General features: G+C 46.7%; 1 protein-coding gene across 1 annotated transcript; it reads left to right on the forward strand.

Annotated features, from left to right (window-relative positions):
- Positions 1-12,575: 12,575 nt before the first annotated feature.
- LOC121147759 (piggyBac transposable element-derived protein 1-like) lies at positions 12,576-20,138 on the forward strand. The gene is made up of 4 exons (XM_040967662.1): positions 12,576-12,976; positions 14,829-15,027; positions 16,307-16,406; positions 18,377-20,138. The coding sequence occupies exons 1-4, from the start codon at positions 12,581-12,583 to the stop codon at positions 19,929-19,931; spliced, it is 2,250 nt and encodes a 749-aa protein (XP_040823596.1). The 5' UTR covers positions 12,576-12,580; the 3' UTR covers positions 19,932-20,138.
- Positions 20,139-20,796: the final 658 nt, after the last annotated feature.

Raw genomic sequence — 20,796 nt, forward strand, 5'->3', positions numbered from 1 at the left:
TCAATGGCCAGAGCTGAGCCAATCCGAAGCCAGGAGCTTCTTAAGGGTCTCCCACACAGGCGCAGGGTCCCAGGGTTTTGGGCCATCTTTGACTACTTTCCCAGGCCACAATCAGGGAGCTGGAAGGAAGTGGAGCAGCCAACACATGAACCAGCCTCATACGGGATCCTGGCACATGCAAGGTGAGGACTTTAGCCACTAGGCTACTGTACCAGGCACCAAAAATGAACTTTCAAAAAATTGTCTAAGGGGGTCCAGAAAAAACTCTGAGCTCCAGCTTCAGACCAGCTCAGCTCTTGCCAATGCTGCCATTTGTGAAGTGAATCAGTGGACAGAAGATCTTTGTGTCTCTCCCTCTTTCACTGTAATTCTGACTTCCAAGTAAAAAAAAATAAATCTTAAAAGAGGTAAACTTTGTTTAGTGAAGTTTTAAGTTCCCAATAAAATTGAAGAGGTAATATGAAAATTCTCTCCATACCTCCTGCTCCCACATATGCATAGACTTGTTAAATTGAAATAAACAAATATTCATAGCTATATCATAACAGGTAACATTTGTGATCTCACAAGGTGTAGGAAGTTCTTCCTCTGAGCAAGCAGGCTGGCTTCTCTGCCGTGGAGACCAAATAGCTGCTCCTTGATTCAATTATCACACCTCGTGGAAGGCAGCATCGGACCATCCCACAGGTAGGGGCTCTGTCCCACATATCTGGCCCCATAAGAGACCACCTTTTTTTTCTTACATAATTCTTTTTAATTGTTAAATACTTCTGAGTACAGTTTGTGTGTGTGTGTGTGTGTGTGTGTGTGATTACTAAAGCGCTTATAAATCTCAATTTAATGGTAGATTTTTTTTCCCCACACTAATATCATAATTTTTTCCCCTGTATCTGGGGTCAGGAGAAACAAAGGGAGAAGCCTGACCCAGCCTCCCACCCCTCCGCCCTGCCCCCAATGTGGGCCATGCTCTGAGGGTCCTGTTCAAGCAGTTTTGATAGTTCAACAGTTCTGAATTGCTGTCAATCTCGCCGTTCCAGAATCCACTGGCTGACATAGTATCTTCATGGTTGTGGTTCTGAGATCAGCAGTTCAGTTGGAGGGATCTCCAAAGAAACTCTGTCTGAGGTGATCCCAGATCTGATTCTTTTTTTTTTTAAAGATTTATTTTTATTATTATTATTTTTTTTTATTGGAAAGGCGGATATACAGAGAGGGGAGACAGAGAGGAAGATCTTCTGTCCAATGATTCACTCCCCAAGTGAGCGCAAAGGTCGATCCGAAGCCAGGAGCCTCTTCCAGGTCTCCCACATGGGTGCAGGGTCCCAAAGCTTTGGGCCGTCCTCGACTGCTTTCCCAGGCCACAGGCAGGGAGCTGGATGGGAAGTGGGGCTGCCAGGATTAGAACCTGGCGCCCATATGGGATCCCGGGCGTGCAGGGCGAGGACCTTAACCACTGTGCCACCGCGCCGGGCCCTCAGACCTGATTCTTGTGTGTGCTTGCCGGTATAGGGTCTGACACAGTCCGTCACCCCAATCAGCTTATGCACATGCTGGTCGTTTCAGTTGCTGGGTCAGTTCTGTTTACAGCCTTGTCTTGCACGTGAACCGATGGGTCAGTTGTAGTCCAGCCCGATCCTGTCCACCTCATACTCGGCCCTCATGCAAACCAGTAGGAGCTGCAGCCTACTCAGGGCGACTCCCTATAACCCCCACCAGGCCTGCCCCTACCATGGTTCCAATGCATGCCAGTATGTACAGCAGATTTATTCAGTCTGTCCGAATCCCATTTAGCTCTCATACATGTAAGAGACCAGTTCTAAGTGCTTTCTGACCAGCTGGCAACATGGAGTTTTCTTAGATTCAATTAATTTGTTATGATGGCTCACAAAACTCTGGAAACATTGTATCTAGATATTCCAGTTTGTCGTACAGTGTTTTTTTTTTTTTTTTAATTTGCTTACTTTTATTGGAAAGGCAGATTTACAGAGAGGAAAGACAGAGATCATTCATTCGCTGATTCATGCTCCAAGTAGTCGAGGCTGAGCTGACCCAAGTGACTGAGTGTGAGCTGACCCAAAGCCAGGAGCCAGGAGCTTCCCGCAGGTCTCCCCTGTGAGTACAGGATCCAAAGGTTTTGGGCCATCCTTGACTGCTTTCCCAGGCCACAGTCAGGGAACTGGATGGGAAGTGGAGGAGCCAGGATACATACCAGCGCCCATATGGGATCCCAGCGCATGCAAGGCAAGGACTTTAGCCACTAGGCTACCATGCTGGGCCCTGTACAGAGTGTTTTAAAACCGTGCCGGGGGCCCGGCGTGGTGGCGCAAGTGGTTAAAGGTCCTCGCCTTGCACGCCCGGGATCCCATATGGGCGCCGGTTCTAATCCCGGCAGCCCCGCTTCCCTTCCAGCTCCCTGCCTGTGGCCTGGGAAAGCAGTCGAGGACGGCCCAAAGCCTTGGGACCCTGCACCCGCGTGGGAGACCCAGAAGAGGCTCCTGGCTCCGTTGCGCTCACTTGGGGAGTGAATCATCAGACGGAAGATCTTCCTGTCTCTCCTCTCTGTATATCCGCCTTTCCAATAAAAATAAATCTTTTAAAGAAAAAACCGTGCCGGGCCCTGTACAGAGTGTTTTAAGGGAGTCAACTAAGCATTCATGGGGAGATGTACACAGCCGGCTCTGGAGTGAGCTCAGGTGCAGGAGCCTCCATCCTTTGAGGCCACATGCTCAGGTGTTCTTGTTACCTTTCCGCAAACTTCCATGTGTTCTGCTGTCCAGAGTTCTCGGAGTTTCCTCCACCAGAGCTGCACTGTTTATTTATTTGTTTAGTATTGGAAAGGCAGTGTCATAGAGAGAAAAGGAGAAACAGAAAGAGATCTTCCATCTGCTGATTGTGGCCAAATGGCCACAATTGCGGGAGCTGAACAGATCTGCAGCCAGAAGCCAGCTTTTCTGGATCTCCTACGTGGCTGCAGGGGCCCAAGGACTTGGACTCTGTTACTGTTCAGGGAGCTGAATGGAAAGTGGCACTGGACTCAAACCAGTGGCCATATGGAATGCCAGCACTTCAAGTGGAGGCTTAGCTTGCAATGTCTCACAATGACCCCTAGATTTGAACATTTGTTAACAATTAATGAAGCTTGGGCCTGGTGTGGTAGCCTAGTGGTTCAAGTCCTCACCTTGCACATACTGGGATCGCATATGGGCACCGGTTCATGTCCTGGCTGCTCTGCTTTCCATCCAGCTCCCTTCTTGTGGCCTGGGAAAGAGGCAGAGGAGAGCCCCAAGCCTTGGGAAATCTGGAAGAAGCTCCAGTTAAACAAACAAACAAACAAACAAATAAATAAATCTTTAAAAAACCAATTGATAAACCTTTATTGATGTATCATCACTAAATATCATTGTCTACATTAATGCTTAGTCTTGAGGTACATTTTATCAGTTTGGGCAAATACATGATAAAGATTATCCACCATTGGAGTTACAGTGATTTTTTAAAAAGATTTATTTATTTGTATTGAAAAGGCAGATATACAGAGAGGAGGAGAGGCAGAGAAGAACACCTTCTGTCCATTGATTCACTCCCCTAGCAACCACAATATCCAGAGCTGTGCTGATCCGAAGCCAGGAGTCCAGATCCTCCTCAGGGTCTCCCATGCAGGGACAGGGTCCCAAGGCTGTGAGCTGTCCTCATCTGCTTTCCCAGGCCACAAGCAGGGAGCTGGATGCACCAAGATTAGAACCGGCACCCATATGGGATCCCAGTGCGTGCAAGGTGTGCAAGGCAAGGTCCTTAGCTGCTAGGCCACCATGCCAGGCTCAGTGTCAGTGTTTTTAAAATAATTCACTGAACTTCACCTAATTACCTCTCTCTGCTCAGTAACCTTGAACCTTTTCTGTCCCATACTTTCACTTTTTCAAAAATGTCACTTTGTTGAAATGATACACTACTTAGTATTTTTAAAATGTATTTAAAATGTGTTCTTATTTTATTTAATTTTCAAAATTATTTGCATAGTTGAGAGGGATGCACACCCATGTGGGTCTCCAATTAGAGTGGGGAGGGTGGAGGCAGGGAGGAAGATGAGTGATGCAGGAAGACAATTCCATAGGAGGACAATGAGGAACCTTAGTGCTGTTGGTGTAAAACTATAACCAGCTATAATGCTCTGATGAAGCTCCAAAGAACTCAGGGAAAGGATCCTGAAGCAGCTGGAATGGAAAAACACGGGCACAGGAACTTCCTAATCCTCAATTTTTTGATAACAGATAAAAGAGAGGTGTTTCTTCTAGCGTATACTGTTTAATTATTAGTAGCCTGCTGGAAGAACACATTGTCTGCTGATTGATACTGATTGACTGCCTTTGCATGCCAGCACCTAAACCACAGCTTGTTTCAGACCCTCTTTCTTTACACCTACATAACCCTCAGTCTTTTCAAGTTTTTGCTGAATGAACTTTGTCTGTTGACCACCATTCAGTAGTTCATGTGTATAATTATCAGCTCTGTGCACCAAATCATTTGCTGCTGGATAGCAAACGGGTGAGACAAAGGTTTTAATTTTTTTTTCTCCTGTGTTTGCAGGGGGAAACTCCTGCAGGGATGTATCAGCATCCCGGGATATGGTACAGTTATTTGATCACACCTTTGAGACCCTGATTTGAGAAAGAGTGTTCTGAGGGTTTTATTTGAGTGGTTTTGATAGTTCTGAGATATCAGCACCAAGGTTGAGAAAATCTTTCCAAGGTCTAATGTTTGATCAAGGTCACCCCAATATACACCCATAAACACAGAAACATTGCAAAGTTTGGCCAGGAGAGTTGTCCAACATGTTTTGCTTTCCATCTTCTGGTGAGGCAGTTAACACCCTCTGCTGGCCTAGATGAGCTGGTTGTCATGTTCTGGGCATGCTGTCCACTACACAGGCATCAGCAACTGAGGAGGCTCAGTCCTGACAGTGCACCCCAAGATCAGACCACATATATTGTGACTCCCTGTGACTGGGGTTTGAGTCCAGTGGTCAAGTTGGTGAGTCCCCCAAGAAACTTTACCTGAGGTGACCTTAGACTTGACTCAGTGTAGGTTCAAGTTTGGTCTGTCAGCTGCACCAGCCAACACACACTCCAATGGATGCAGGTGCCTGATCAGTCCTTTCCTCAGCCCCGTGTCCCATGCAAACTGTTTGAAGCTAAGCCCTAGCCTAGCCCAGCCTGCCACAGGCACAGTCTTCACATACACACCAAGAAGTGCCATGGCTTAGTTAGGGCAACTCCCAATAACCCCTACCAGGACTGCCCTAAACCCAGCTTTTGTATGTGCCAGCATATTCTGTGGCCTAGCTTATCTGTCTTGCATCCTGCCTGGCTCTGATGTACACCCATGCTCAACCAACCATCCCCAAATCCAGCCCACACATATGTCAGTGGATCCTGCTGCCCTTCCCAGCCTGGCCTTGGTGCTCATGCCCACGAATGGGAGCTGCAGCCAAGCAGGTGGACGCACCCAGTTCCCCTACCAGGCCTGATTCCAGCCCTAGACCTTGTGCCTGCCAGGGGGTGCTGTGGTCCAGCCTGACAAAACTCACACCTACTCCCAGCACTTGCCAGCCAGCTGGTGCTGCAGCCTAGCCCTTTTGCCTCACACCCATTTTAGCTTTTGGGCATGCCAGTGGTTGTGGCAGCTAGCTCAGCCTTGCCCACCTCCAGATCGACCCATCCTCAGTCCCAGCTTTCACACTCACAGTGGAAGCAGCAGACCAGCAAGGGAGTCCTGAACCAGTCCAGTTCCCAGTTCTTGCTCAAACCACTAGGTGCTACAGCCCAGTATGTGGTGGCTTTCCCCAGTACTAACTCTTAATGGCAGATGCAGCAGCTTTGTGCAGCCTGGCTCACTCCCAGCCCCAGTCCTTATGCTAACCACCAGGTGTTTCAATCCAATCCAGCCTGGCCTGTGCCCCATCCTGCCTGTCACTCATGCTAGTATGTCCTGTGGACTGGCCAAACCCAATCTTCCCCCAGGCCCAGCTCACACCTGTGCCAATGGGTGTTGCAGCTCAGTCTAACATGGTCAGCCCCTAGTTCTGGCACTCACTGGCAGGTACTGCAGCCTAATCTGACTGACCCATACTGATTCTGGCTCTCACTGGTGGGTGCTGTAGCCTCATCCATCCCGACCCACTCTCAGATCTGGCTTTCATGCTGTGGTTTAGCCTGGCCTATCCACACCTGTTCTGATTCTCAGTATCCTCTGTGGGTACTAGAGCTTACCCCAGTCTGGCCCATCCCCAAACCCAGGCCACATACATGTCAATTGGTGCTGCAGCATTGACCAGCTGAATCAGCCACCAACCCTGGTTCTGTCACGCACCAGTAGGAGCTGTAGTCTAGCAAGGGAGCCTTCAGAGTTCCCATACCAAGAGTGTTCTCAGTCCAGAACCTTGTGCATGCTGGGTGCTTCAAATCAGCCTGGCATGGCCTACCCCCATCTCAGCTCTTGCTGATGGGTTTTGCCCACACCCTGTCCTGGCTCTTTTGTGTTCCAGCGAGTGCCAGGGCCTGGTGTGATCACAGACCTGATCCACACAGTGCTGGGGAGTGCTGCAGTTTTGCCTGCGCTGGCCTGTCCTGAGTTGAGGCTATTCTGCTCTCCAGCAGAAGCTATGGTCTAGTGGGCATTCCCCAGTTCCCCTACCCAGCCTGCTCCCAGCCCAAGATTTCATGTGTGCCAGTGCGTGACACTGCTTGGCATAGTCTGCCTTCAGTTCTGGCCTTTGCATGAGCTGGCCCAGTCCAGCCCCCTTCTAGCCCTGGCTTCTATGAGTGTTAGGTGGGTTCCAAAGTCCAGCCTGGTTCAGCCAGTCACTGTCCCCAATTGTCTGCATAAACTGGGGGGTGGGGGGCTGCATTTCCACAAAGGTAAGCCCATAATTTTCCTACAGAATCTGTTCCCAGCTCCAACACATTCGAAAGATTTGTTCCAGCATTTGCATGTACCAAGGGGGCAGCCAACGATGCTATTTAGCCCAGCCCATGTCTCCCATGTGGGTGAGTGACTTGGTTTGACCCAGACATGCCCTCTGGTTTTTCCCTTCTAAGCCACTATATCCCTCTCCTACCTGTGAGTGTAATGACTGGTCCATGGAGGACCCCAGAAATCATTCCTGCCGTGTCAAACATGCCTTCAGCTGCTCCCACCCCAGACCCCCTCACCAAGTAATGTGCAGCTACTTCCCCACCCTCCAGCCTGGGGCTGGGGTGGCATGTCCCAGCCTGGCATTTTCTGCCTACTCCACATGTCTTAGAAAGAAAGAAAGGAAAAAAGGAAAAGAAAGGAAAGATGAATAAATAAATAAATAAAATAAGCAACTATGCTGGCACACTGGTCTAGTTAACAGAAATTTGCCATTAACCAGGTCCAGAATGGCTGCTTTTCCCCTAGCAGTGTAACACTTGTGTATTCTCTTACTGGGGAAGAATATCCAGTCTTTCAAGATTGGCCTTCTTTCCTTAGTAATAGCTGTCTCTCTTAAGTTTCTACCACGTCCTTTTGTGCCTTGATAGCCCATTTCATTTCAGCACTATGCAACATTTTATTTTCTGGATGTACCACAGCAAAAGATATGTCTCTTAAAGAACTGTTATCCAACATACAGAAAAAAATTCTTTAAATCCAGCAATAAAAAAATAATGCCAATTTTAAATGATCCAAAGAGCTTAACAGAACTCTGATTAAATAAGATGTCAAATGTTGAGTATGAAAAGATGACCCAAACCATGTATCTGAGAAATGAAAGTTAATGCAAAAAGAAAAAAAAAATGACCCTAGTGTTTTGGTGCCACTGGGCAAATGTTGTACCGGATTTTGAAATCCCCAGAAAATCTTCAAGTCTGAAGTTGGTGCTAAGGCATAAAGGTGGTCTATTCAGGTTAGCTTAGGTCTCCCAGCCACCTCCCCCAGTCTAGGCTGCTGCAGGATCTGCAGGGAGGGGAAAAAAGGAGAGAGCCAGGGAGCCCCCAGTTGAACAACCCAGTGGTTCTTATACATTTTAGGCTATTAATTATACAGTCATGATTTAGTAGGCTTCTATTGGTGCGTTTGAAGCAAGCAACTTTCAAAAAGTACAAATCGATGAGCTATAGGGCGGTGAATCTTATCAAACACCAGGTACCTCCTTCCTGAGGAGTGGCCTGCCTACATGACCTGCCAGGTGTCCTGCCCGGTGTCACGTAGACTATCAGTCCTGGAGTTCACACAGCCCCCAGCCAAGCAATTAAGGCAGGAATTACAAAAGCAGAAAACATCTAGTTCTTCACAAGCTGCAGTTTGGAACACCCACATCCCAAACTGGAGTGGTTGGTTCCAGTTTTGGCCAAATGGTGCTTCTAGCCCAGTTTTCTGCGCCTGTTCTGGGAAGGCAGCTGATGACAGTCTGATGACTTGGGGTCTGCCATCCATGTGGGAAACCCAGATGGAGTTGCTGTCTCCCTGCTTGCGCCTGGCTTATCCCTAAATGTTGTGGGAATTTGTGGAACCAAAAGATAGAAATAGGGCCCAGTGCTGTGGCCTAGCGGCTAAAGTCCTCGCCCTGAACGCCCGGGATCCCATGTGGGCGCCGGTTCTAATCCCAGCAGCTCCACCTCCCATCCAGCTCCCTGCTTGTGGCCTGGGAAAGCAGTCGAGGACGGCCCAAAGCTTTGGGACCCTGCACCCATGTGTGGGAGACCCGGAAGAGGCTCCTGGATCCTGGCTTCAGATCGGCATAGCATCAGCCGTTGCACTCACTTGGGGAGTGAATCATCGGACGGACGATCTGCCTTTTTGTCTCTCCTCCTCTCTGTATGTCTGCCTTTCCAATAAATAAAATAAATCCTTAAGATAAAAATAATTTTCATTCTGTCTCTTCCACTCTCTCTGTCACTCTACTTTTCAAAGGAACAAATAAATATTTGGCAACAGCAACAAAAGAGAGACACCATTAAATGTCTAGTAGAAAAGCCAGAATCTAGAATACTAACACCAAATGTTAGTATGAGTGATGAACAACTGGAACTCTCACTCACTACTGGTGGGAATGCAAAAGGAGACAGCCACTGTGGAAGACACTTTGGCAGCTTCTGACACAACCACGGATAGTCTTAACATCTTTTTATATGTTAATTAGTAGCGTATAATTTTGATTTAATGACAAGGCATGGTCATTTCCTTTACTAATTTTTCAATTAGAGCCCCCTTTTACATTCAAAGGCCAATGCTCTTGAAATGTTAATAGGGAATTGTATTTTTTAAAAGATTTATTTATTTATTGGAAAGTCAGATATACAGAGAGGAGGAGAGACAGAGAGGAAGATCTTCCGTCCGATGATTCACTCCCCAAGTGACAACAAGGGCCGATGCTATGCCGGTCCGAAGCCAGGATCCAGGAACTTCTTCCAGGTCTCCCACGTGGGTGCAGGGTCTCCCACACACGGTGCAGGGTCCCAAGGCTTTGGGCTGTCCTCAACTGCTTTCCCAGGCCACAAGCAGGGAGCTGGATGGGAGGTGGAGCTGCCAGGATTAGAACCAGCGCCCATCTGGGATCCCGGGCGTTCAGGGCGAGGACTTTAGCCGCTAAGCCACGCCGCCGGACCCGGGAATTGTATTTATTTGAAAGCCAGGAAGACAAAGTTTGTCTGAACTACGGAGAAAGCTGTAGGCTGGCTCTCCGCCTGTGCCTGCAACAGCCAGAGGGGGCCGATCGAGCAGAAGTTCAGCACTCTCTCCAGCTCCCTCCTGTGGGCAAGCAGGTGCCCTCCTTACAGAGACACAGTGCACGTCGGCAGGAAGTTGAAATCAGGAGTCAGAACTCCCACCCAGGCTTTCCAACACGGAGTAGCGGCATCTTTAACTACTGTGCTAAACGCCTGGCCTTGTATAGCAAGGTTGTATATGCACTTGGAACAGCCATAACGTGCAGCTGTTTATCCTAGACATGGACCAGATTGCCTGTAGAACACCTTTTGTGTATCAACAGGAATATTCAGTACATCAAAGCATATCCATGCATTGGAGTACTGTTTGGTTGTCTGATTGTTATTAAAGAATAAGTTACGAAGAAAATCTCCAAGCTGCCTTAGTGAACGGAGCTAAAGTGAAAATTAAATTGTGATTCCGCAAGTGTTTTAAAATATATATATAGTGAGTTCTTCTTCTTCTTCTTCTTTTTTTAGCCAAACTAGAGGTTCATTGAATGTTATATAGCGGGGAGTCCTGGGGAGATACATACAAAAACACAATGGTTAGAGAAGGAGGCACTTTCCACTTTACAGTCCTTATTCACTCTTTACGTAATAACCTATACACTTGAATAATTTGTACAACTAGCTGAATTGAGTTCTTTATTGATCTAGCTTGTCTATCAGTCTGTGAGGACCCTCAAGACACAGATTTATCTTTGTTTAGACTATTCTGTCGGGGTGGGTCTAGCTCAGGGCGAAGGCGAGAGGCGTGGAGCGGGCGGGGCTTGGCTGCGGTGGTCCTCCCCGCGCACCAGAGAGATGAGCCGCCGCGCTGCTAGAGGGGCCCGCCGGAAGCTGCGGGTTTTTAGCCGGCGCCGGGAGCGGAGGAGCGGTGGACTTCCAGCTCCAGGCGTGGGAAGCGCTTCTCAGCCCGTCTCCCCGCGGGAGGAAGCGCCGGAGAGAACCCCGCCACCAGCAAGGCACCGCGGCCCGGGCCCTGGGGGAGACTGGCCGGGCCCCTCCCGACACTGGGGTCCCAGGCCTCCGCGTTCCGGCAGGTCGGCTGCATCTTTATTGTGCACGTTCCCTGATCCGTGTTCTGTTTGCAGTTGAGCACACACCTTCGCAGTGTCTACCGTGTGCCAGGTGCTATGCTAGGTGCGGGGATGCATTGTTAGATACGATCCTTCCCTCCCCTTCCCTCCCCCCACCCCCAGTGCCCCGACATCTGACTTCTCAGGTACATCTACGTGCTTTCATCAAGAAGTTCACCAATAGTTCATGAATACCGGGTACGTGCTGTGTTGACGGAGCCTGTCAGTTCCAGTCCTTAAGTGGGTGGGGGTGAAGGCATCGGTAGTAAAAGATGGAGGGGGAGGATTCAGTGTCCCTTGGCACACCGCACGTGCACCTGCGTGGCTTAGAGGACACAAGTTCTCCCTGTCCATACGTTAGGACTGGGTCGAGGGTGGTGGGCGGAGTGATCAGGGAAGAATATAGACGTGCATAGGAGATGGCATTGGCTCTGGGGATTATGGAAGCACAGCCATACCGTACAGTAGGAAGAAGCTGGAAACACTTTTGGTTAGTTAGCATGGCAATGACTTTATCTGAGAAGACCAGTGATTTGTTGAAGAGCAAGCTGTGAGTTTAGATCAGTGGTTAGCTGTATGGCTGAGACAGCCCAAGACACTCAAAAAGGTGAGTGACAAAAATCGAACCAGGGGGATTGCATTTCATCCGAGAATAGTATTGAAGTATTTTTTGGAGGTGTGTAGCAAAAGCACACCTTTTTCTTTGCACTTACCCTGCAACGATCAACACAAAAGACTTTGTTCTTGTTTGTGTTCGTGTTAGTTAGATGTTTGTGATCAAGCCATTGCAGCAGACATCTGCTCTGTGTCCTCCAGTTCAGTTCAGATCCTGTGTATTCTGCTTGTAGATAGAGTGAGATCCCACAGGCTGAGGACTCGGCCCCAGAAGGCTGCTCCCCATTTTCTTACACCAGTCACAAGCCCATGGCTGTTCCACTTTGCTTCTGGTAAATTATGTCTTCCATTACCCCTTATTTGGGTTTGGTTTATTTCCTTATGGTGGCTCCTGGAACTCAAGAAAACATACAGGGTTTATAAACACACAGGGTTTATTACAGAGGGTTTTAGCAAGCATAGAGGTGAAAGAGTTTTCTAGGGCAAGGTGTGGGGAAGGGGCAGGGAGCAACCATGCCCTGTGTGGGCTCCGTGCTGTCCACCTGCGGAACTACCTGCAAGAACCCTAAGCCCTGCCCTTTTGGGTTTGGAAGGAGCCTCCAGCATGGAGATTAAATCACTGGCCGTTGGTCCTCAACTTAACCTTCAGCCTGCCTTCCCTCCGCTGAGGCTGGTGCTGGAAGTCCTAGCACTCTAATCCTGCTGCAGTCTTTCTGGTGACCAGCCCCCCACCCTGAAGCTACTTAGAAGCTTCCAACTCTCAGGTGGTTCTTCCTGAGTGAAGTTACCCCTTTTCCTCTGCTGAAGGGATTCAAGCATTCTTAGTATTAACCCTTGTTTCCTCACTCTATCTCTTTTTGTATCTGGGTTCAACCCTCTTAGTTTCCCATCCAAGTACTAACCAGGCCCAACCCTGCTTAGCTGACGAGATCAGGTGCATTCAGGGTGGTATGGCCGTAGACTCAACCCTCTTAGTATTCAAGAAATACTTTCATTCGGTTTTCCAGTAGAAGAGGCAAGCAGTCTCAGCCCAGGGTTTTGAAGCTTCTGTAGTTTACATATTACTGATTTATTATGCCTCGGATCTGTATTTGGGAAAATATTTCTGGAAGCATAGACCTTAAATAAGTGAACCTTTTTCTAGCCTCTAAACTCAACATGTATGAAGCTTTACCGGGGTCTGCTCCTGAAAATGAAGATGGCCTCATGAAAGTGAAGGTGGAAGATCCTGCCTGGGAGCAGGTATACAGAACACAGGAGAGCAGCTGTCATTCCCAGGAGCTTTGCCGCCTACGCTTCCGGCAGTTCTGCTACCAGGAAGCACCTAGTCCCCGGGAGGCTATGGCACAACTCCGAGAACTTTGCCATCAATGGCTGAGACCAGAGATACACACAAAAGAGCAGATCCTGGAGCTGCTGGTGCTGGAGCAGTTCCTGAGCATCCTGCCTGAGGAGCTGCAGGCCTGGATGCAGATGTGTCCTCTGCAGAGCGGGGAGGAGGCCGTGACCATGCTGGAGAATCTTGCGACAGGATGTGGAGACATGGGACAGCAGGTGGGATGAGAATGTATGAGAGTGTGTGGAGATTAGCTTTTTATTTAGAGATAGTTTGCAATGTATAGAAGTGTTGGGAGCAAAATGCAAAGAATTGTTTTCACCCACATTCACCAGTTGTTAACATTTTTTTTTTCATGCTATGTATCATTACCTTGCCCTGTGCATACTATTTTTGAATTGAGTGCATTGTCCCAATAGTGTTCTTTATGGCGTTAATTCTGCTGATCCAGATATAAGCCAGCACTACACATCGCATTTAGTTGTATGAACCTGATGCCTTCCTTTGTCATGCCACTGATGCTTCTGAAAGATGTATTCCCACTTCACTGGAGACTTTGCCCTTCAATTTCAGCTTGTCTTATATATTTCATCATGATAAGACCCAGCTTGTGCATTTTGTCTGGCACGTCATAGAGCTGATGTGTCTTCCTTAGCCCATCACTCTAGAGGCATACAACAATAGCTTACGCCACTAGTGGTGTGTTTGCAGTGGTATTAGTCAAATCTCTCCGCTAGCAAATTACCATTTTCCTTCTCATACTGAATATTTTTTTTAAAGATTTGTTTTATTTTTATTACAAAGTCAGATATACAGAGAGGAGGAGAGATAGACAGCAAAATCTTCCATCCAATGATTCTCTCTCCAAGTGACAACAGATGGTGCTGTGCCAATCCGAAGCCAGGAGCCAGGAACTTCCTCCAGGTCTCCCACAAGGGTGCAGGGTCCCAAGGCTTTGGGCCGTCCTTGACTGCTTTCCCAGGTCACAAGCAGGGAGCTGGATGGGAAGTGGGGGCCACCAGGATTAGAACTGGCGCCCATATGGGATCCCAGCGCATTCAAGGCGAGGACTTTAGCCACTAGGCCAAGCCACCAGGCCCATACTAAGTAATTTTTTTTTAAGATTTGTTTTCATTGCAAATTCAGATACACAAAGAGGAGGAGACACAGAGAGGAAAACCTTCTATCCATTGATTAACTCTCCATGTGGCCGCAGTGGCCAGTGCTGCGCCGATCTGAAGCCAGGAACCTGGATCCTCCTCCTGGTCTCTTTCACGGGTGCAGGGTCCCAAGGCTTTGGACCATCCTCGACTTCTTTCCCAGGCCACAAGCAGGGAGCTGGATGGGAAGCAGGGCTGCCGGGATTAGAACTGGAGCCCATATGGGGTCCCGGAGTGTGAAAAATGAGGACTTTAGCCGCTCATCTACTGCGCTGGACCCATACTAAGCAATTTTTGAGAGACATTTGGAGACTGTGTATCTATTCATACACATCCTAGTTTATCATCCAGATGCCATTTTATTTATTTATTTTTATTGGAAAGGCAAATTTACAGAGAGAAGAGAGAGAGAGAAAGATCTCCCATCCGCTCTTTTACTCCCAAAATGGCAGCAATGGCCGGAGCTTAGCTGAGCTGAAGCTGGGGAGCCAGGATCCTCTTCCGGGTCTCCCATGTGGGTGCAGGGTCCCAAGGCTTTGGGCCATCCCTGACTGCTTTCTAAGGCCACAAGCAGGGAGCTGGATGGGAAGTAGAGCAGCTGGGACACAAACCACACCGAAATGGGATCCTGACATTTGCAAGGACAAGTTTTAACTAGCTGTGCCATCACAGTGGATCCAATCCATCTGTTTTTGTGCCTCTCTGAGTGGGGATCCTGCGTATTCATCTGCCTGGTTTGCTGCAGCAGCCCTGACATGTACAGGAGGGTCTGGCTCTCCGTGGATATGAGGCCATATCCACTGATTAAATGTCCCACCTGCAGCTTCTTTAAAGTTTGTGGTCATCCCTAACATCTGTCCAGTCCAGTTCCCCCTGGAATGCCTTTTCAAGGTGAATTTTTCATCTCCAGGCCTCTTTCTACGTTCAAGGCCAGAACATGCACCTCGTGGTGGCAGACTGTCAAGGAACCTTTCTGGAGTCTCAGCATCTCCAGCTCCTGCCTGATGGGACCCCCCTGAAGTGTGAGCCTCCACATCTTCCCCAAGAAGTGAGTGGTGAGTGCCAGAGGGCGAGCCTGGTGAGCATGCGGGCACCAGGCACCAAGAGATGCCTGTCTTTTTTTTTACGATTTATTTTTATTTGAAAGGCAGATTTATAGAGAGGAGAGACAGAGAAAATGAGAGAGATGGAGAGAGAGGGCTTTCATTCGCTTGTTCACTCCTCACATGGCCACAGCGGCTGGAGCTAGACCGGAGGTGGGCCAGACAGAAGCCAGGAGCCATGAGCTTCATCCAGGTTTCCCAGTACAGGAGCCTAAATCCCTGGGGCATCTTCCACTGCTTTTCAAGTTCATTAGCAAGGAGTTTGGTTGGAAGTACAGCAGCTAGGACTCCAGCTGGTACCCATATGGGATGCCAGCCCTGTAGGTGGAGACTTAACTTTTTTTTTTTTTTAAAAGCTTTATTTATTGGAAAGGCAGACATACAGAGAGGAGGAGAGACAAAAAGGCAGATCGTCCGTCCGATGAGTCACTCCCCAAGTGAGTGCAACAGCCGATGCTATGCCGATCCAAAGCCAGGATCCAGGAGCCTCTTCCAGGTCTCCCACACGGGTGCAGGGTCCCAAAGCTTTGGGCCGTCCTCGACTGCTTTCCTGGGCCACAGGCAGGCAGCTGGATGTGAGGTGGAGCTGCCAGGATTAGAACCGGCGCCCATATGGGATCCCGGGCTTGCAAGGCGAGGACCTTTAACCACTTGCGCCACCGTGCCGGGCCCAGGTCCCTCTTTTTAACCATAGAAGTTTTCTTTCCCAAGAACAGTATTGGCTATGTTGAATTTTCTTTACATGTGCTCTGCCCTCTAGGGCCCTCTCCCCAGCTAAACTTGTGCGCCCTGTTGATTTTTCTTACCATCCTCTTATACTCTACCACATTTTGTAGACTTCCTGAAACTACCCTTGATATATCTTGATTTTTCGCTTCAGTTTACTGCAGAGGTTTTTCTTTTTATTTTTAAAAATATATTTATTTTTATTTGAAAGGCAGATTTACAGAGAGAGAGAGCTTCCAGATATTGGTTCACTCCCCAAATGGCCACAATGGCCAGAGCTGGGTCAATGTGAAGCCGTAAGCCAAGAGCTTCCTCTGGATCTTCCACATGGTGGAAGAGGCCCAAGAGGATTTGAGCCATCGGCCAATGCTTTTCCAGATCATAAACACGGAACTGGATTAGAAGTGGGGCAGCTGAGACTTGAATTGGCTCCCATCTGTGATGCTGACACTTCAGGTGGAAGATGTATTTGCTCTGTCACCACACCAGCCCCAAGGGTTTTTTTTTTTCCCCTATAATCATGGTAACAGGTAACATATCAATAACTGATGTATTATTATAGATGAAGAAGTTGTAACTAAAGATGGATTGACTAATGTGAATCAAGACACTTCCAAAGAAATGGAACAAAGTGGAAAGACTTCAGCAATACACAATAGGTGAGTGTTCTGGTTCTGAGTGGATCAAATTGTATATCTAAGAATAAATTAGAATGAAACTAGGGAAACTAATTAGTCAAAAGTGTGTCTCTCTGGAATAATGCAGGGCAACTTCCACCTTCATTTCTCTGACCATAGAAGACAGATGCCAATATAGGTAATTAAACAAAACCTTCTGTTAGCACGTGCTTACTTCTGAGAACCTTGTTCTGACCCAGTGTGTCCCACTTGATCGTTCTTCCTTGGGCATCCTTATGTTTTTCTGGAGCTGTAGATAAGCCAAACCTGTGATGATTTACATGTGAGGGATGTCTATAGGTGAGGCTGCCATGAGAGTTAGAAAAGAAGTACCAGAACTGGAAGAGGACTTATGGAGCCAGGTGGGGTACTTGCAACCTCTGTTAAAACTGAGCAAGAAATAGTTCAAAAAGAGAAAAAGAAGGAAAAATTAATGATAGTAGTAATTCTTCTTAAATGTGAGTTGTGGGAATGAGATACTCCTAAAGCAGAAACCTGGGGAGCAAATCCCAGGCCAGCGAGGCTGCTCTCTCCTTAGAGACGTAAGAGGAGAAAGCAAACAGGTGGGATAATTAAGTGGAGGTTTTCCTCATGGTCATTTATTCATTAATTAAGGAAGTAGGGAAATGAATTTCAGCTAAAATAGAAACGTTAAAAGAGGTAAAATTTTCAGTATTCTGGTGAGGACTGAGCCAGGCCCTGTCACCAAAAGATAAAATATAATATTCGGGGACCTAGTATAGAGTTATAACTGAAGAATAGCAATGTGCTGTGATGTCTGTCTTGTGCGTTTAGTATTAGGTTGCTGAAACCATGTCTCAATGCCTTTAGGAATAATCTTCAGAAAGCCTGAAGTCAGGACACTCCAGATTTGTGCAGCAGCCTAGGCATGATGTGAAAGATGTAGCCCACTCCAGATCTGTACATCTCTTTTAGTCTCCCACCCTACTTCCTTACCTCACTCTTTTTCCCATTTCACTCACCAGATTGTCTTAATGCACTGTAGCTCTTGGAGTGTAGAGTTCAGCCATGGAAAGGCCCAGTGTCAGACAGGAGTTAAAGACTGCTGCCAAAGTTGAGACTGTCAAGGGACTCTTAAGATAAATGAGTTGAATATGGTAGAAAATTGAAGACACCCAGAATGCTAAATGCTTTAGAGAATAAATGTATGTAGTATAAGTTATATTAAAATAAATGCTTCTTACGACTGTCCCTCCTGCCATGTCTCTTGAAACTAGATTAATGTACTGATAAAACACTGGTGAATGAAATGCACATGCGTAGAATTTAAAAAAAAATTAGCTTACTTTCTTTCACACCTCATATAAATCAGTTCAATGAATTTGAGTTCCTTTTCTTGTTTTTCCCCAGAGAAATATGGCTACAAGATGAACGTAGAGGTAGGAGAGGCTAATTCCTCCGTGTTTACAAATTCCGTGAAAAGTGTGAGGAGACCTGATAAATAGCATCTTCCTTCCTTATCCAAATACAGACACAATTGACAGGGACCCAGGGGTGCAACAGATGATTCTGGAAGCCTCAACTTTATTATTGACAGAAATAAGACTGGGTAACATGCCTCAGAGATAGAGCTAAACAGGCTTGTGCTGGCAGAAAGGAGTGAAGCAGATCTCTTACTGCATAGAGCAAAAAGGAACATGCAGTGTTTGCCTCCTGTTCTCCCGAGGACAGGGGCTGGAGCTGCACCCAGGAGGTCCAGTTTTTTCCTACCAGATTGACAATTAGCTATGAAATGAGGAGTGGGTGAAAAGTGGGAAAGGCCAATTTCATTGTACCTGAAATCCTCCCTAAAGAATTTTGAAGGGTGAGAAGTAACTAACCCCCTTGCCCTCTACCTCCCCTGCTTTGGGTTAAAAGATGTCTGCTTTTGATTTGTCATCGATGAGAGGAGACTGAAGGCTCGTGCAGCATGTATTCTTTTTGCTTTCCAGAGATTGTGCACCTCACCTGCCTTGTAGTATTGCCGCCCCCACTGAAAGGACAGTGTCTCACTTGAACACACTGAAAGCCCGCCTCCCACGTGACTCGTGGGCCCGGATGCACATTGCGTCCCTGCAGTATGCTGCGGGAGACATTACCCGAAAAGGGAGGAAAAAGGACAAAGCTCGAGTGAGTGAGTTACTGCAAGGACTTGCCTTTTCTGATGACTCAGAAGTGGAGGAGGACAATGAGCCCGAGACCCAGCCTGCTGAAAAGAAGTTCAAGGTGTCTGGTATGCCAGAGAACTGGACTAAGAGAGATATTAAACCCAACTTTCCAAGCTGGTCAGGATTCGATTCTGGTCTGTTAAATCTCAAGAGTGAAAAGTTGAACCCGGTAGAGCTTTTTGAATTGTTTTTTGATGATGAAACATTCAATTTGATTGTCAACGAGACCAATAATTATGCTTCTCAAAAAAATGTCAACTTGGAAGTCACAGTTCAGGAAATGAGGTGTGTTTTTGGTGTGCTACTTTGGAGTGGGTTTGTTAGGAGGCCCAGAAGGGAAATGTATTGGGAAGTGTCTGATGCTGATCAGAACCTGGTTAGAAACGCCATTCAGAGGGATAGATTTGAATTGATTTTCTCATACTTGCATTTTGCAGATAACAGCCATCTAGATCAGAAAGATAAATTTTCAGAATTAAGGCCTCTCATAAAGCAAATGAATAAAAATTTCCTCTTGTATGCTCCCCTAGAAGAATACTACAGCTTTGATAAATCAATGTGTGAATGCATTGATAGTGATCAATTCCTGAATGGAAAGCCTCTTAGAATAGGCTATAGAATTTGGTGTGGTACAACCACTCAGGGCTATCTGGTTTGGTTTGAGCCCTATCAAGAAGAATCAACTGTGGAGGCAGATAAAGACTGTGACCTTGGGCTAGGTGGAAACCTAGTAATGAATTTTGCTGATGTTCTTTTGGAGAAGGGACAGTATCCCTATCACCTGTGTTTTGATAGCTTCTTCACAAGTGTCAAACTAATGTCAGCTTTGAAGAAAAAAGGGGTGAAGGCGACGGGAGCAATTTATGACAACAGAACTGAAAAATGTCCACTGATGAAAACAGAACGCATGAGAAAAACGAAGAAGGGGCATTTTGATTTTCGAGTGGAAGAAAACGAGGAGATAATTTTGTGCCGTTGGCATGGTGATGATGTTATCAGTCTGTGCTCCAATGCTGTCGGCATAGAGCCTGTTGGTGAGATAAGCTGTTTTGCTGATGATAAAGAGATCTCTCAGGTGTGTCAGCCATCCATTGTGAAATTGTTTGATGAATGCAGAAAAGGTGTAGCTCAAATGGATCAAATTATTTCCAAATATAGGGTAAGAATAAGAAGCAAGAAGTGGTACTCAATTTTGGTGAGCTACATGATTGATGTGGCTGTGAACAACGCATGGCAGTTACACAGAGCCTGTAATCCTGGTGCCCCTCTTGACCTACTGGATTTTCGAAGATGTGTCGCCCATTTCTACTTGGGACATGACACTACTGTTCCAGATTAAGGCACATAAAATGAAGAAAACATAATGGGCCTTAACAAGACACAGAAAAATTTTAACTACACGTTAGATCGTATTCCTCCAAAGAAAATCTGGTGTATATAATCAAAGTAATCAAGTAGTATTTTTAAATCAGATGTTTATATAGCGTTTCAAATACTGTTATAAAAATTCCCGTGAAAATGTTGAACTCCAGTGGTACCTTTCTCTGTCTAATTTTGTGTTAAGTGTGGAAAATCATTTATATGTTAAATTACTTTGTGCAGTAAAGGAATGAAATCCTTCTTCCTTAAAAACATTTTTCTCTAGAAAATGCCATTTAAAAAATGCAGGCAGTGTCAGTAAGCATAGAATGGCACTAAATCCAGAGTTCAAAATAGAAACAGAATCTATAAGGAAATAATGATTTAAATAAAACTTGGGTGATGAGAGACTAAAGATCCCAACATTGGAGATAAAACTGTGTCAGATATTGAGAAGGGTGAGAAGAGCCTGACATGAATCTTGAGTAGAGAACTGTGGAGAAAAAAATCCAGAGGCAAAGCAGTGCCTTTGGATAGTTATATACAAAAGGTAGGTCCTACTAGGTCTGTGTGAGTTAGCAGCAAAAGTAAAAAAAAAAAAAAGTGAAGAATGAGCAAAACAAAGCAAAAGAGATTACAAGAGTCATCATGAGAAGAAGGCATAACATGTTGACAACATAGCACTGTTGAGCTCCCTAAGGAGATGAGTGAATGGGTCTGTATTAAGGGTCATTAGTGATAAATAATCCAATGAGAAATGGAAAAAGTAAACTGTATCAATCACAGCTCCTTAGTGTTTAAGTCAGGTATTAATTTGGAGGGTAAAGAGAAGACTTAACTCCTGT

This window comes from Ochotona curzoniae, unplaced genomic scaffold (assembly GCF_017591425.1).
Source record: "Ochotona curzoniae isolate NIBS_2020 unplaced genomic scaffold, NIBS_Ocur_1.0 scaffold_461, whole genome shotgun sequence".
Lineage (NCBI taxonomy): Eukaryota > Metazoa > Chordata > Mammalia > Lagomorpha > Ochotonidae > Ochotona > Ochotona curzoniae.

Coding starts and splice junctions, on each gene's coding strand:
- LOC121147759 (XM_040967662.1), top strand. CDS start 12,581: ATGTATGAAGCTTTACCGGGGTCTGCTCCTGAAAATGAAGATGGCCTC. Junction 15,028..16,306: donor GGCACCAGGCACCAAGAGAT/GCCTGTCTTTTT, acceptor GATGTATTATTA/TAGATGAAGAAGTTGTAACT. Junction 16,407..18,376: donor ACTTCAGCAATACACAATAG/GTGAGTGTTCTG, acceptor TTTGCTTTCCAG/AGATTGTGCACCTCACCTGC.